The sequence below is a fragment of the Enoplosus armatus genome, chromosome 13, assembly GCF_043641665.1.
Source record: "Enoplosus armatus isolate fEnoArm2 chromosome 13, fEnoArm2.hap1, whole genome shotgun sequence".
Taxonomy (NCBI): Eukaryota; Metazoa; Chordata; class Actinopteri; order Centrarchiformes; family Enoplosidae; genus Enoplosus; species Enoplosus armatus.
In genome coordinates this window covers 2031414-2046714 of record NC_092192.1, presented here as the reverse complement: position 1 = coordinate 2046714, position 15301 = coordinate 2031414, and the positions used below count along the sequence as shown (strand labels likewise).

The 15301-nt window shown below is 41.8% G+C and overlaps 1 protein-coding gene across 1 annotated transcript in view; it reads right to left on the bottom strand.

The window, feature by feature from the left end:
- Window positions 1-15301, bottom strand: part of sgcd (sarcoglycan, delta (dystrophin-associated glycoprotein)) — a 109468-nt gene that overhangs the window by 33109 nt on the left and 61058 nt on the right. The window contains exon 5 of the mRNA XM_070917356.1: window positions 14613-14732. Coding sequence (XP_070773457.1) covers window positions 14613-14732 — 120 coding nt within the window. The remainder of the gene's footprint in view (window positions 1-14612; window positions 14733-15301) is intronic.

Sequence of the window (15301 nt, the reverse complement as noted above, 5' to 3'; positions counted from 1 at the left end):
ACTCTTTATAAGCCTATGTGTACTGTATATAAGCCTATGTGTACTGTATATAAGCCTATATGTACTGTATATACGCCTATGTGTACTCTTTATAAGCCTATGTGTACTCTATATAAGCCTATGTGTACTCTTTATAAGCCTATATGTACTGTATATAAGCCTGTATGTACTGTATATAAGCCTGTATGTACTGTATATAAGCCTATATGTACTGTATATAAGCCTATGAGTACTACTGTATATAAGCCTATGTGTACTGTATATAAGCCTGTATGTACTGTATATAAGCCTGTATGTACTGTATATAAGCCTATGTGTACTGTATATAAGCCTGTTTTCCTGTGGATATCGATTGCCATCAGGAGCATCTGTTCAGTGTCACATTGCTGTCAGATCCAAGAAGCGCTGTCTCCTTTTTTATTGAATGTCTTTTAATGACGTGGCTCTTTAAGACCTAACGAATCAAAGTCTGATAACACAAGGAATCATTTTGGGGTGTTTGCGACGCCGACTTAAATATATTCATCGTTTTACAGCCTTTCCTTTTGCTATAAATACATAAACACATGACCTGCATCACAGAACCACTACAAAGTTGCCTCCCAGCCCAGTGTTGTTCCTGGGAGGTTTGGTTTCAGCCTTAAATCTCTGCAAGTAGAGTAAAAGATGAATTCAGGACACGATGGACTCAACTTGTCCACTTAATTTTCTCCTGTCAAAGTCATGGTATTACTTCAGTCAGTCACGTGTTTATTGTCTTTTTTAATTGTAGTGAATGAATGAGTGAATACAGTATACAGCACCTTGATGTAGCATACTGAATGTAGAGACAGATGAACACCTAGCGTGTCTCTGAAAACTTGGCCTGTCTCCTGTGTGGATTTTCCTTCATTTACTCGTGGTGAAATCCTCAATGCGTATCCCTCCCATTCAATCAGTGCCTGTTATAATGATAATGAGAGAGCCATATGGCAGACACAAACACAAATGAGGGCAGCGCTCGGGCAAATGACAAGCAGCAGATTATTTACACAACAAAAAATAAATATCCACCCGAACAATTAGAACAGGACGTGTAGTGGGACGACTCATGTTTGACGTGTTCATGTTTGCCTTCCTGTGTGCGCATTAATTAGCATCTGTGCAGCTGTTCAAGCAAAAGTGAAACAAGTGGAGGTGTAGGAAAGAAATGTGAGGGCCTCAATCAGAGTTTCTCAACCTCAGAGTCAATGTGAAGTCACTTGATATGATTTAATCTTCACGGACTAACGTCTTCGTAGATACTGTATGTATCCAACCATCAAGCTTTTGCACATGAAGAAAAAATACTGAAATATTGAAAAGTTTGAGTTTTATACTCATTTATTCAGGTTTTTCCCTTCATTTAATATATAATACCCCCCTCCCCCCAGCCCCCAGATATCTATAGTCTTAAAAACTCAACAGGAATGGTATCACAGTCCACCCTTGTTGTTTTCCCACCTTCCTCTTTACCACATGAACAGATCTTAGACGACTGTGAAAGTCACCTTAGAATAAATTCAGCCATCAGTGATGAAAGAATGGCATCATGGCTGTCGGTTATGCTTCCATGCTAGATGTTATGACTACATTAGCACTAACTGCACTCGCCTTCTCTCTCACACAGATGGCCCATTACGTGTTGGGGGATAAAGACAGAGAGCACATTACACTCCTCTACTGCCTATAGGACGCGGACTGCCTGTCACTGACATATAACTGCCTTTGGAAAACAAACAATGCCAGCCGTGATCTTTGCAAACGGCTTTGCCAAGGCTCTCGAACTTGCCTTGTTCGTCGGGGACGGTGCCAGCTGCAGACGCCCGGAGCAGAGGGGAGGAGAGCGCGCCTTACAATCTAATCTGGCTTCATGACCGCTGGTGCCTGGATTTATGTCAGCCATGAAACGGGGCTGCGGGAGACGTCCCCAAACCCCGAAGCCAGCGAGGAGTGAGTGACACAAAACCTACGACTGAACATGCAGGAAGGAGCGCTTTCTCTTTTTACGTTTCTAAAGCTCATCACGGTGCTGCAGGTGTTCTCTCTTGATTGGGGTCCGTTCACCTGGGCCAAATTTTGGTTCAGGTCTTATTATCCTGGGATCTATTCAGGTTGGATCCGGCCTTGCTGGGGTCTACTTCATATGGGGTCTCTCTTTTTTTTTTAAAAACGGTGGGAAACAGAGTAGACAAGTGAGAGGAACTGTGGGTTACTGATGTTGCTGTGAAGAAGAAATCAGAGCTGTAACAAGGTCATGACTGACTATAAACTGACCTAGAATCAGAAAGTGAAGTAAGTTAAACTCCTGAATGTCTCCTCAGGTTTGTGTAATCTTTAGCACGGTTAAATGCTGGTCTTTGTCGTTCGATTCGAATGGCCTCCTTAGTGAAAGCTCTGAACTCTGGAGGAGCTCAGCTGACATCTTAAATATGCTTGGCAGACTTTTGAGATTATTTGGTAATATTTACTATCAAGGTCAAGAGTGAACGCTGCCGTCACGGCACGTCTTCAGTAATCAGGTGACGTGCTGAAGGACACCAGGACCAGCTGCTTTTATTCTTATTTTCTGAATGTTGCTGTTACACCGTTGACTTTCACACAAAACAAAGTAAACACGCTTCAACGTCACATGGATTATTACTGCGTTTTACAAGTGTCCCCTCTTTGCCGCTCATTTTATAGCAGATGAGCGGTTGTATTACACAAACAAACACACACACACACAGGTCAGTAGCAGCTGCAGTCACTGGGGTTTAACGGATTCTTCATCATCTCCTTAACGTGGTCAGTTGACAGGAATCCAATGGCCGCTCGCACACCAGCACATTCCCCATTCACTCCAGATAAAACCATGAAATGTAGGCTGCCTCTGTCTCGCCTTGAATAAATTCTCCGCCGTGACGTCCCCCTACGCAGTACCTCTGAAGTGTCTTTTATGGTCTTATTACGGCTTAACGGTGTCCACTCTGAGGGAAGGAGAGCTGGAAATAAAAGTCTGAGACTGAAGCTGTCGGGGTGGATAATACATGACTGAGCCTGCTCGAGGTTTGACGGAACATAAAGGTGAAGATCATCCAGGTAGTTTCATGTGAAGATGGCCGAGGTCTACCACGGACCAGTATGTTTAATTTTGTGTTGCACTAAAACTCAAACAGGCCTCCAGACACTGCAGTCCTTCTGTAATATGAACATGTTGCCATAGATACCATATAACGCTGTCATCATTGGTACTGCCAGTTAGTAGAGCTAAAAATAGGTCTTTAATGCAATTGAAAATCATAAAAAAAAAACAATTTGATCAGTCTTGACACAGGAGAGGGTTTTATTGCATAAAGTTCTAAAAATATGTCCCTGCAGTGACTGAAGTTTGAAACTTGCAGCCTCAGAGCTGCCACTCACAACTTGTTATGGATCCCCAAGTCATAAGAAACCTTTCTTCGCATTGAAAATCAAATATTAGAGAGATGTTTTACAGGGCCTCCTAGAGCAGTTATAATGCAAATCACAAGCCATCCCGATGATTACAAGTTCATTTTACAGTAATATTTATATTCATAGCTCTATTCTATTGAATGGACACTTATGGACGTGCAAGAACTCACTTATATTGTCACTGATTGACAATATGTTGTTTTTTTTTTCACTTAAGCAAACAATAAAACAGAAATGAAGTCTTCTGTTTTTTTTCATTTTTATGAGAAAAGAATCCAAACCACGTTGAAAAAGCAAAAGTCCCCCTGATTGTCTGCAGTTTAAGGCTGCTGTGAACAGTAATTTCCCATAATTGACGAGGGATTTTGTGATTAGTTTGGCTCCGAACAAGTTGAATGTTTTTTTGCTTGCTCTTAAATGAGCGTTAGCTGATTCTGTTGCATTATGACTTCAACTGGACATTGTGTTTGGAAACAGCCAACGAGCGCATCAGACAACTGGTCAAATCAGAGATGTGGGAAGCGATTCAGAGGTCTGGGACCAGGCCAGCATTTTTATAGCTGCTGCAGAAAATGCTTCAGCATATTAGTGTCCTCCAAACAGGACATTGTGTTAGTGCTCTGATTACATTTGGCTGTCTTTTGTAAAACTTAGCTATGCTTCCACACACACGCATACATAAACTGCAATGAATACCCATGTGCATATAAAGATGAGATCTGTGCCATCCCTATTCACAGCCATGGGTGATTAAAAGTTTTGAAATTCAGCTAAGGAGGTGTCATTGCTAACAACTGAATAATTATCCCACATGTCCCAGCGGCCCAGGGAATAGAAAACCGTGAGCTGAGGCTCCCATGTAGGCCTGCAAATCCTGCCTCCTTTGTCAAGATCTGCAGGTTCTAATCTCAAGTGTGGCCATTACCATGACATGAGCCATCAGCAAACTACAGCATGGCACAGCTGTATCCTAACTGAATACTTTTTTGGTACAGACAAACACATGTATTGTTAATTGACAAAGCACTTTGTAGGAAAAAACACGCTTATGTTTCTCAAAGTAAGGTATTTAATTTTTGTATCGTATAACTAACTCAGGTAGCCTATTGGAACTATAGTAACTAAAAAATGACCAAAGCCTAGTTAGGAGCTGCACACAGCCTGGGAGGATTGCTCCTGGAAGGCAAAAATAAGGGCACTTTCCTCAGGAGGCTCAATTGCCTCGATTTAACTTCCTGGGTTCAAAATTGTCCTGCGATCTCTGCAGCATGTTATCACTCTCTGTGTTTGTCCCGTCTTTCCTGTCTGTCTTCACTGAAAAATGGTCCAGCACATAAGAAAAGAAATGCATTAAAAGTCCTCACAGGCAGTTCTGAGGAAAGGCACTCTCCTAAGGGCAAACATTTCAACAAAGGCATCGTAACATCCGAGGCGACCCTGAAGTCAAAAGGCTGATGCAAGGTTAGCTTCAGGCTACTGAGGGTCCACAGGGCGAAGACAGACACAGAATAATACCAGCTCCCTCCGAGCCTCTGGGAGGAAAACATCAAAACACAAACAGACTTCCCTCATTACAAAACAACCGAGGAAGGGCGGGTCAGACCTCCCGGAGCGAGCGTGCAGAGGGCGGCTGATCTCTGAGCCCTTTGCGGCCGTGACCCTGTGATCAAGAGTCCGTCTGGTGGATGTGTGGAAGAGTTTTACTCACAGCGGCTCAAGGTCGGCGCTTTCAGTAATGACGGAGCTAAATCAGAGTCTGAAAGAAAGCTGAGGTCAAAGGTGCAGTTAAAATAATCCCAGAACCCCAACAGAGCCAGAGTTTTGTTTGTTCGGAGATTCCAATTAACTTCCTGAAGGTTCCCTGTCTGGATGGATGTTTTTATGATGTCTCTTTTTTTCTTGTTAGATTGAGCTTTTGCAGGTTATGACCCCAATGATCGTGCAAATTTAGGTTCTGGGCTCCATCAATGAAACCTACACACCAATGAGGGGAGCTAAAAATGATTTTCCCTCACAGTTCACAAATTTGACCTGAGAGCTTATTATTATTGCACCCAGTTTTCTTACTGGTTTAAGATGAGTCTGTGAAGTACAGAGTGAACAAGGCGGTAAAAAGGTGAAAATCTATTCAAACTATGTTTTCCTTTTCATAGTGAGAAACTAGTGAAGAGGATGCTGGGTGTTAGACATCTCGGCTTTCAGCATCTCAAATACTGGATCATCGCTATCATCAGAAAATCAGTTCAGGTCAAAGTGAAATCAACAACAAACAACACATACATAAATCATTCTGTTTAAAATCCAATTTGTTTTCCTGGATTTCTCCTGCCTCTGTAAGTTAACATGTAGTGTTTTAGTTTTAAGTTTTTGAATTTTATTTGTGATTTCTAAGTTAAAATCAATGGACAAAGCCCAATACTACATGGCTCTGCCCTGTAGACATAAACTACACCAGTTTCTGCCAGGTGGACTTCATGAACTGGCAAAAGATAATATACTTTTTAACACAACTTGGGACGAAGTGCAATCCATGGTTCTCTTAAGTCGACATGGCGTTCAGTGCTGTGGTGTTTGTAAAGTGTAGTCAGAGGGAAAAAGCACAGTAAGGACTTTACCTCCACTTAAAGAATAGAAATAGTATAACATGAAATATTGTTCACAATGACAAATTGAAAAGGTTTTTTTTGTGGCATTTTCTGTGCGAATTGAATAAATATGTCATTTTGAATGAGAAGAAAAGTTATCATCATGACTCCCTGCTGTTTGGTGCTTTCTTGTGAGTAACGAGGTCAGAGCCGAGAGGCCAAACAGCAGCGCAGAACATGTTCTACAATCACATAATACTCTCATGAACTGCTAAGAATGATAGCTGAAACTACAAACAGCTGACAGAGTGAGAACTTCATTTGTGCCTGTAATCCCATGTTAAATAGACCTTCTGAGTTTATAACCTTCGATTAAATGAAGCGTTCGGTCAGCTACGCAAACATACAACGTTCTTTGCAGTCGCAGGTCTTCTGCAGTTGGTTTTACAACAGAAGCAAAGTGATTCTGCACAGAAGAGGTCAAAGTTCAGCTAAAAATATGAAAAGTGAGTTCAACCAGCGGTTCTCTGCACTTTGAAAGAGTTTATAAAATCACAGCACTTAAAAAATGTATTTTTACCCTTTTAGAGTCCTTGAGTTAATATTAAATGTTTCTTAAAATTCTCCTTTTCAGTTTGTTGAGCGTTACATTATACAAAGAGGCTGTTAAAGTTTGGCATCATCTCGTCCATCTGCCACCTGAAACTCTGACTCTGGTCCCACTTCCAGCAGATCATCCTCAGACCGGACACTGACGGACCAGAGTGGGAGATGCAGATGTTGCCGCAGCCCCACATTTCACTGCATGTTAGCTGAACTGCTGCTGTGACTTGGCAGGATGTCCTGGACTTTAGAGGGTGGGTGGGTGGGGGTGGGGGGGGGGGGGGGGGGGACTCGAGTTTTCATTGAATTTTGTTTCAATCTAGAAGTTAAAAGAAAGTCTGTCTAAACACACTCCAAAACCACTGGATCCTACACTTCCCATAATGCACCTTGACAGTATTTTAGTTAGACCTGATAAACACACCATGGCTTTCTGTCACTACGACATCATCAGGGTTATTTTTAGACTTAACGAAACTCCTCCAGAGCCACAGACAACTCAACTTCTCCAGCGTTTCCACAGGCTGAACTAGAAGAAGGTGAAGCTTTTATTTCTCCTCATTTATTTGATGACCGTGACTCATAATGTGATTAAGAGTGGACTGTACCTTTAAAAACCTTCATTTCCACCTGATGAGAAATATACAGGGGGAAAATGTTTTTCCTTTTTTGGTGTTTTAATTTTAATTCTTCTTTTAAGTATTTTTCCAGCCACCACAGCCTCCTAATCTCATAGTAAGGAGTTGTAGTAGACATAGATTATGTGCTTTGAATGCCTGCCTGTGGGGATTTACATGTCTAGTCGAGCAAGATCAAATACATTTCATAATAACAGGAATGGTTTCTTATTGATCTGCATCTCTCCAAGCTAACACTAGGAACACTTCAGAAAAAACGTCGGTCCTTTAAACTTTACAAAACACTTGAAATGTCGCCTTTGAGTTGTTAACAGCACGAAGCTTCGATGTTTTTCTCTAAATTTGTTTTCTGTGAATTATTTTGATGACTTGATGTGTCACATCCTGTAGCTAAATGCGTTTTGAGGTTGTAAATGTGGCCAAATCTAATCGTGGATTTATCACTGATCACGGTTTCCACCAAAGAGCTGCCTGACTCTGATCTTAGACTTCCAGAGAGGATGAAGTCTCTGCAGCAAGAAGCTGCATATTTGAAAGTAGACAAGAAAGAAAAATGAAACTCTTTTTCTCTCACAATGCTTTCCTGTAATCATTCAGCCATCCTTGATTTGCCTCTGCAGAATATGAAAAGGCCGAGTACCATAATGTGGAGTGGTAATTACTCAGTGAGTGCATCAAAGCAGACCGGCTGCTGATAACTCGTCTCGCACGGAGGAAGGAGGCGATGAAGACTCTCTTCCAATTACCTTCCTCTCCCCTCACCTTTCTTTCACTCTTGTCTCACTTCTTCCCCCTGAAGTATGTTCTGTACTATTATCAGGTGCCAAATTTGTTTTGAATGAGCCCGAACTTTAGAGTGTCAAAGGGACATAATTGAGGGTAATGAAAGGAGTTTAATTATTATTAATCAATTAAATACGGAAAGGGAAAAAATCATCAGCAGGTAATGTAATAATTGGATCATTTTTGAAAATACAAGTCCTCATTATGATGCAGGCCATGTGAGGTGTCGCTGCATGTGGGGGTGAAACATTCTGGAAACACACAAAACAATAAGAGGTGGAAAATGATGTGCTGAGAAACAGAGAAGGATTACACGAGCTTACACCCACGAGAGCGTTCCAGTGTGTGTCTTTTGATGTGTGAACACATTTACCTTCAACTTTGACAACCCGGTTTAATTCCCAACTCAGGCCAATTAGTTTCTCTCCTAAAGGTTTGTAATTACACTCAGTGTTTCAGCCCGTCAGACAGCACCAGTCTGGAAAACCTCCCTGTTGGGGAGAGTCATCCGTGGCTTTGAATTACATTCAAATACAACTCATTTGCACCGGCTAATACGTTTTGGAGGAAACATAATGTTCATATGGAACGTTAGCACGTGCACATCTGGCAACCACAGAATGATTTGCATGTATTTTGGTTGTATTTAAGCAACTCAGAGCAGCTGTTCAAGGTTACGGAAAGATGGTGGTCTTGGTTAAATAATGAAAACATCAGTGTTGACAAAGTCAGGTCTAAAGTGTACGAGTCATGAGCTTAGTACACCAGATCGACCACCCAGACCTCCGCCCCACAACAACAAAAAGTTGTACTTATGTTTCTTCAAAACGTATTACCTGATACAAATGATGTGAAAGTAATGGGAGGGGGTTAGGGTGGTGTAGAAAGAGAAGGGAAAAGTAAATGTGTGGAGGTCAGGGTGCTACAGGACATGATGTCATGTAAGAGACCAGTTACAGACTTGCTATGTGACCATAAACACAGTTGTTTCCTTACCTTAACCAAGTGTTTTAGTGTTCTAACCCTAACGGTGCCTCAACGCCGTCTATTTGCTCTCCAGTATTGACTGTCTGAGGTGGCGACAGGGCAGCATAAATGCTACAAAGACAAACAGCGAACTGTTTATCAAATCATTACAGTTTCTGCGTCATTCAGTTCTCTGACAGCAGAAACAAACTGCAGATCAGCAGCGGCGCTGTGTGATTGGCTTTGCTAACATTCAAAATGAGCCGTCAAGAAAAGCTGAAATATTTCTGCTACGCAGCAACTCGACCGCTCAACTTTGTCTGAGCAGGCTTATGTCACCACTTCTCGAGAGATAAAAACGTGCCAGTGAGTAAAATGTTTACTGTGAATGTCAAAACAGACAGGAAGTGTTGGCTTGTCACTTTTCGCCACATTATTTTAGACATGTTTTAGTTCCCACGCAGCCCAGGGACTAACCACATCAGTCCAGTTATGTTCCCTGAAAAGCTTCTGTGTTGTTTCGGTCACCGCCTGCCTTCCTCCTGCTGCTTCTCTCTGAAACAGAGATGCTAACATGACTCTGATCCTGAGTACCAAGGTGACTCCTGCATTTCTCCCTCTGGGCTGTAAAAGTTTAAATACCTCTGGCCTTGTCCACTCTCTGCTGTAAGCTGTATACTGTATTTATTGGTACAGTTGGCTGCTCTGCACTTTCCTCCTGAGCTCCGAGGGGGGAAACAGCATGAACACATCGCATGAGTGAGCAGTGCTTATTTTGGAAGTGGATTTTGATTTGAGGCGGGTCTGAGCGAGTGCAGCAGGAAAACATGTTGCGGGAATATCAGCTGACCCAGTGACTTACAGACCTGCTACAGAACCAGGCTGCTGCGCTTCAGGTTTTTATTCAACTCACGTCGATGGGACTTGACAGACGCATAAAGTGGGAATCTTTGGACACCATTCCTCATAAAAGATTTCATTTTTAAACAAAATCACCTCAGCTTCAGAATGGACATTTTTTACTTATTACTTTGACTATTCTCTTGAACACGCCAGAAGTTTCTTAATTTGTTTTATTAAAATCAGCTGGAGAGTCGCTTTAGTTATATTATCCATCACAGTGAGAATATGAGTCTTTGTTTTTGCCAAAATGATGCTGCCAGGAAATGCAGTTGTGATTACAGATGAATATAAAAAGGTGAATTATTATTATTGCATTACTTACAATAATAATTAAACTCTGATGTCAAACAGCAAGTTTAATGGCACCTCGGGGTCCTGATACCTACAGAGAAACATCTTTAATATTATTATCTAAGGCTTATTCTGATAAACAAGGAGGAGCTGTTGCTTTCCAGTCTTTAGGAATCATTTTTAGCTAATATCATGCTTATGAGCAATGTTGTTTAAAAACTCGACTAACTGAGCGTGAGACTTCTGTGATTATCTGTGTGTGTGTTTGTCTCCCATGTAACAAACCTATCTGCTGCCAAAGCGGCCTGAAACAAACCATATAAAGGATTTGAAGAAGGATTTGACCCAACCTGTCATCAGATCCCGTTTGTGTTCTCATTTACTGTCTGTCTGCCGGGAGCCAGTCAGCATCTGTGACTGGACTGTAAATAGCTGCAGAGGCCATAATGACGCCAATGATAGCAGTATCATGGATTTCCAATGACCTCGGTTGGGCCAATTAAAGTTATATGCAGGGTATAATTATGTATTTTATTGGTAGAGAAGGAAGGATGGGCTTGGTAATGACATGTGGCAGCTTTATAAGCCTCCACAGTCCCTTCATACGTCAGAGGGACGAGAGAACAGACTGGATCACACGCACAAATAAACACCCACTGTAAGTGTGTGCACAAGTGTAGTGAAACACATGCTCAAAACTTTTTTATTGCCAAGTCCATGTACTTACACAACAAACTATGTCGGTCAGTGTCTTCCACAACGACCCCAACAGACTTCATCTGAGGTGTGAAAGTTTAGTTTAGGATGGTGGTTATGATTAAAAGACACCATGATAGATAATGTTGGTAGGAGACAGAATGCAAACTTCCATCTCCAATGTCAACAACACGTTCCCGACCTCCTCGCTGAGAGGTTTCCTGGAGCTACAGCAACATGCTATTTCAGTTGTCTGGAAAACGTAAAGAAAGAGGACAAAGCTGTCTGGTGAGGACAGTCTTAAACTGCCTTCACACAGAAATACATTCATTTTAGTTTATCATCGACATTATAATGTTCATTTCAAACATCCAATGTATTTGAATGAATGAAGCCTCTGCTACTCCTCTACTTGTCTACATTTAAGGTAGATGTTTAAGTGCTTGAACCTAAAATGAATGTACGCTTTATGAAAGACGCACAAACCAGCTACTTCCTAATTCCTAGGACAGTGCTCAGTTAATGCATACTGTATCTAGACCTGGGTACCAAACCTCAATACTACAAAGACCGCCACTCAGTGCTTGGGAAGATTCTTCAACTTTTAGAAGTATCCTTTGATCAAACGCTTGCTTGCACTAAATGACCTGAGATTTAGATGAGTTTGAGAAGTTCGGCTTGTTTTGTTAGAGAATGTTAAATTGAAGACCTACAGCAGCTATTTAAAGATGTGAATATGTATGGAGGTTCAAAGACACATGCAGAAACATAATAATGGAAAAAACATCAAGACATGGATACACACCCAGGTGCCACACATAGAAAGTTTGAGTTCAACAGAAGCCTTTTGGGAACTGAGGGGGCCGTCTCTGTCTGCTGAGGCAGCGGTTGCCAAGGTGTTTGATTAGCCTCGTAGCCCTGAGCGGCCTCATCAAACGGCCGTGGAGATAAATGGAGTAATTGGCAAATCACTGGCGCTCTCTCCCTCTGTGTTTCTGCTCCGACTCTCTCCCTACACCTGCTCCCAGTGGCTTCTTCGTGTTGTCACCACAACTGACTGAAGTGCTTTGAAAGACTGAATTCAATACTGATCTTTTTTTCTCCCTTTGTCTTTCTGGTTCTGTCGTGTCTGTCTCCAGCGGGCACAACCTGTATGCATGATCAGTATGATTGGCTCTTGGATTGCATTGATTAAAAGATGAGTTTGTCGTACTGGTACAGTATGTCTTAAAATGTACCCCAGTTTTAAAATGTGGGATGTTTCGTTCAGACTGCAGGGCTGCACAAGACTCCCTCACCTCTATTATTGTTTAAATTTGTCTTCTGCTTTTCTTCGTCTGCTCAGACTCGCTGACGTCCAAGAAATCTTCTGAAACACTAAATCAAAAACGCCCACAAGAGCAGCTTGTTGTGTTTACTGACGGCAGGATTTGTGGATATCAAAGTTTGATACTGAGTTGAAATAGGCAGCAACAGGTGAATATTTGAATCATTTTGACTTTGAAATAAATACTACCTCAATAACAACTCCCTTCTGTTAAACAACTCACAGCACTACCTGTCTTCACTCGTCCCTCCTCGCCCCCCCCTCCTCCATCACCACCCTCCATCTGTGTCCGCCTCCGTTAAGAGGAGCACTTCGCTGAGGTGCGCGACAGTAATGAACTCTGACTCAGTGATGCAGGAAAGGATGTAAATGAATGTCGAGGAGGATGAAGAGTAATTGTTCACATACAGGGCTCTGAAAGGTGTGTCAGAGAGAGCGAGTGAGAGAGAGACACCGAGATAGAGCACCCATGGGAGCTCTTAAGTGGAAATGTGCGGCCCATTCGAGAGGGAGACACTTCAAATATCAGTTTATCTATTAATGAGATTGAATGGATGGATTGATGAACGGGTGGGCGGATGGATGAGTGATGGTGAATGATTGCAGATGGAGGTATAGTGGTGAATGATGTTAGAGAGGAAACAGGAACAGGAGAAAGAAAAGACGTCTTTAAGTCGGATGGAGGGAAGGAAGAGAGGGAGGGAATGAAAATTATGTGAGAAAAAAAAATTAAAAAGGAGATAAACTCTGAATCAAAGACACAACTTCTGAAAAATGTGTGTGTGTGTGTGTGTGTTGTCTGGTGCTTTTTGATACCTTAATTATGCTCACTGCAAGTTATTTTTGCTCCCTCCCAATTATCCTGCTGTACGAGTGAGTGAAACTAAATATAAGAAACGAGCCATGATTAAATCTGCCCTTGTGCAGCATGGTCAGCTGGTTTCTTTAAACCTAATTAATACAGAGAGTATTATTTTTTAAGCCTTCTGTGTGATTTCTCATGATCGGAAGCCCCCCCTCTCTCAGTATGACTTTCTTATGCTAGCTCAGTTCTCTTACTGCAGCCATATTTACTAACACTGGTTTTACTGGCCGAATTCCAGCAAATATTTATATGATCAATAAACGCAGAAACGACAAAATGTTCCAGAACTCAGAACCTGTCAGAGAGCGTTATTATAACCATAAAGTTACCATCAAGAGAATCGACACCCGTCCAACAACAGTCAACACTGGTTGAAAAGATAATACCGTCATATTTAGTGAAAGACTTTGTGCTTTTTGTTCATTTAATTGAGTAAAACTGATTACATGATTACCTTACTCATGACGAAAGGAATGGAACACAATATGAACAACAAATGTTCTTGTATACGGTGCAACACCTACCAACAAATGGGGCAATTATTTCAGTGCTTAGCACACCTACCGAGCTCACCTTTCAACACCATGGACGCCATGAACGCAGAAAGTCAGGTACTTTACAAAGGAGGGAGTTCGCCTCCTGGAGCTCTTTAGAAAAGACGAAAAGACCGACTTCAGCATGACAACTAACCGTTAGCATACGTAGCCTTTGACGCTTGTCTATGATTCATAGACTAGCAACAGCCTTGACAACGACACTTTAACTGGTCGACACACATACAGACAACTGTTATGTGTTTAACCTCTATGTAAGTGTTGGAAACAAGTATAATGTTGTAATTATTATTTCAGTTGTGGTGAAAAGAGGGACAATTTGCTCGTGGATGTTGAAAACCAGGACACTTTAGTGTTTTACATTCATGGAAGACTTTGCAGTGAATCTGCAGGAGGATCTTCACTGTTGCCACCTTCATTGTCTGCTGATGCTTTGTTCACGCTTGCATTCATGTTTTTGTAGTGAACTCATTTTGCCTCCACTATCCTCAGTTACGCCCCTCTGCTCTCACAGGAAATCATCTGTCACTGAGAGGCCGACTGGCCGCTGCAGTCGGAACAGCTCTGTCACTTCTTATCTCCCGTCATACACACAAAACTCATTTGTCTAAGGACTACATGCCCCCCCCCCCCACCACTCTCTTCACAAAGCTGTAATTTTCTATCTACAAAAAAAAAGCTTAAAAAACCTTCCTCATCCTCCTCTTCCTAGTATTCATCTTACTCCTCTCATACACGAGTACTACCAGCACATATCTGAAGTGACAATTTTCAGTTGGTTTAATGAACAAATAATTCAATTAGAATTAAAATCCTTGATGCCAATATTAAAACAAAGCCACGACCAGTCACAGCAACAAATATCTGTGTGCACAAACATGACGTCCTCCACCAACATCAGTGGATCCTGACAACCGGTCAGCCTCCCTACATCAGCTGGTCACTCACCCATCACTCGGAGCCTCTCGGCGCCCACCACCACCTCCTGTTCGTCGGCGGAGAAGAGGAGCTTCCCAGAGGTGGATTTGACTTCAAACATCTTCCCTCGTGCTTTAAATCCACTGGATCCTAAACCAGACACACAGAGAGGAGACATCAAAGAGGAGCTGCAGCTGATTTCTTACTGAATTACCTCAGTGTAGGTAGACATCAATATTTCAACATTTAAAATGCATCCAGTGGAAGACGATCAAGCTGTCCTGCAGGACTGCTGAATATTAAACAATCGCATGTTCAGATGTATGAAGGCTGAAAACCAAAACACTGAGCTGAAAGATGCTAAAACGCTGCAGAGGATAGGTGATAATCCTCTGCAGGTTCATCACTACACACATTACACATAGACATCTGAAACATTGTTAACATCAAAATATTCACGGCTGGTTTAAAGCAAGATGTGCAAACATCAACACCAGTTTCATTGACATTTCATATCTTGAAACTTTAGACATCAATGATCAAAGTCCGATGGCATCCAACACTTCAGAATCTACAAAATTAACAAAAATAATGAAAGGAATCGAATAAAGAAGCAAAAAAATGTTGAGAGAGTATATCACCTGTTCACAAACACAAAGACACTTTTCACTGAAAGTCTGCAGGGAAATACTCAAGACTCAAGCTGCCAAAACGGTGAC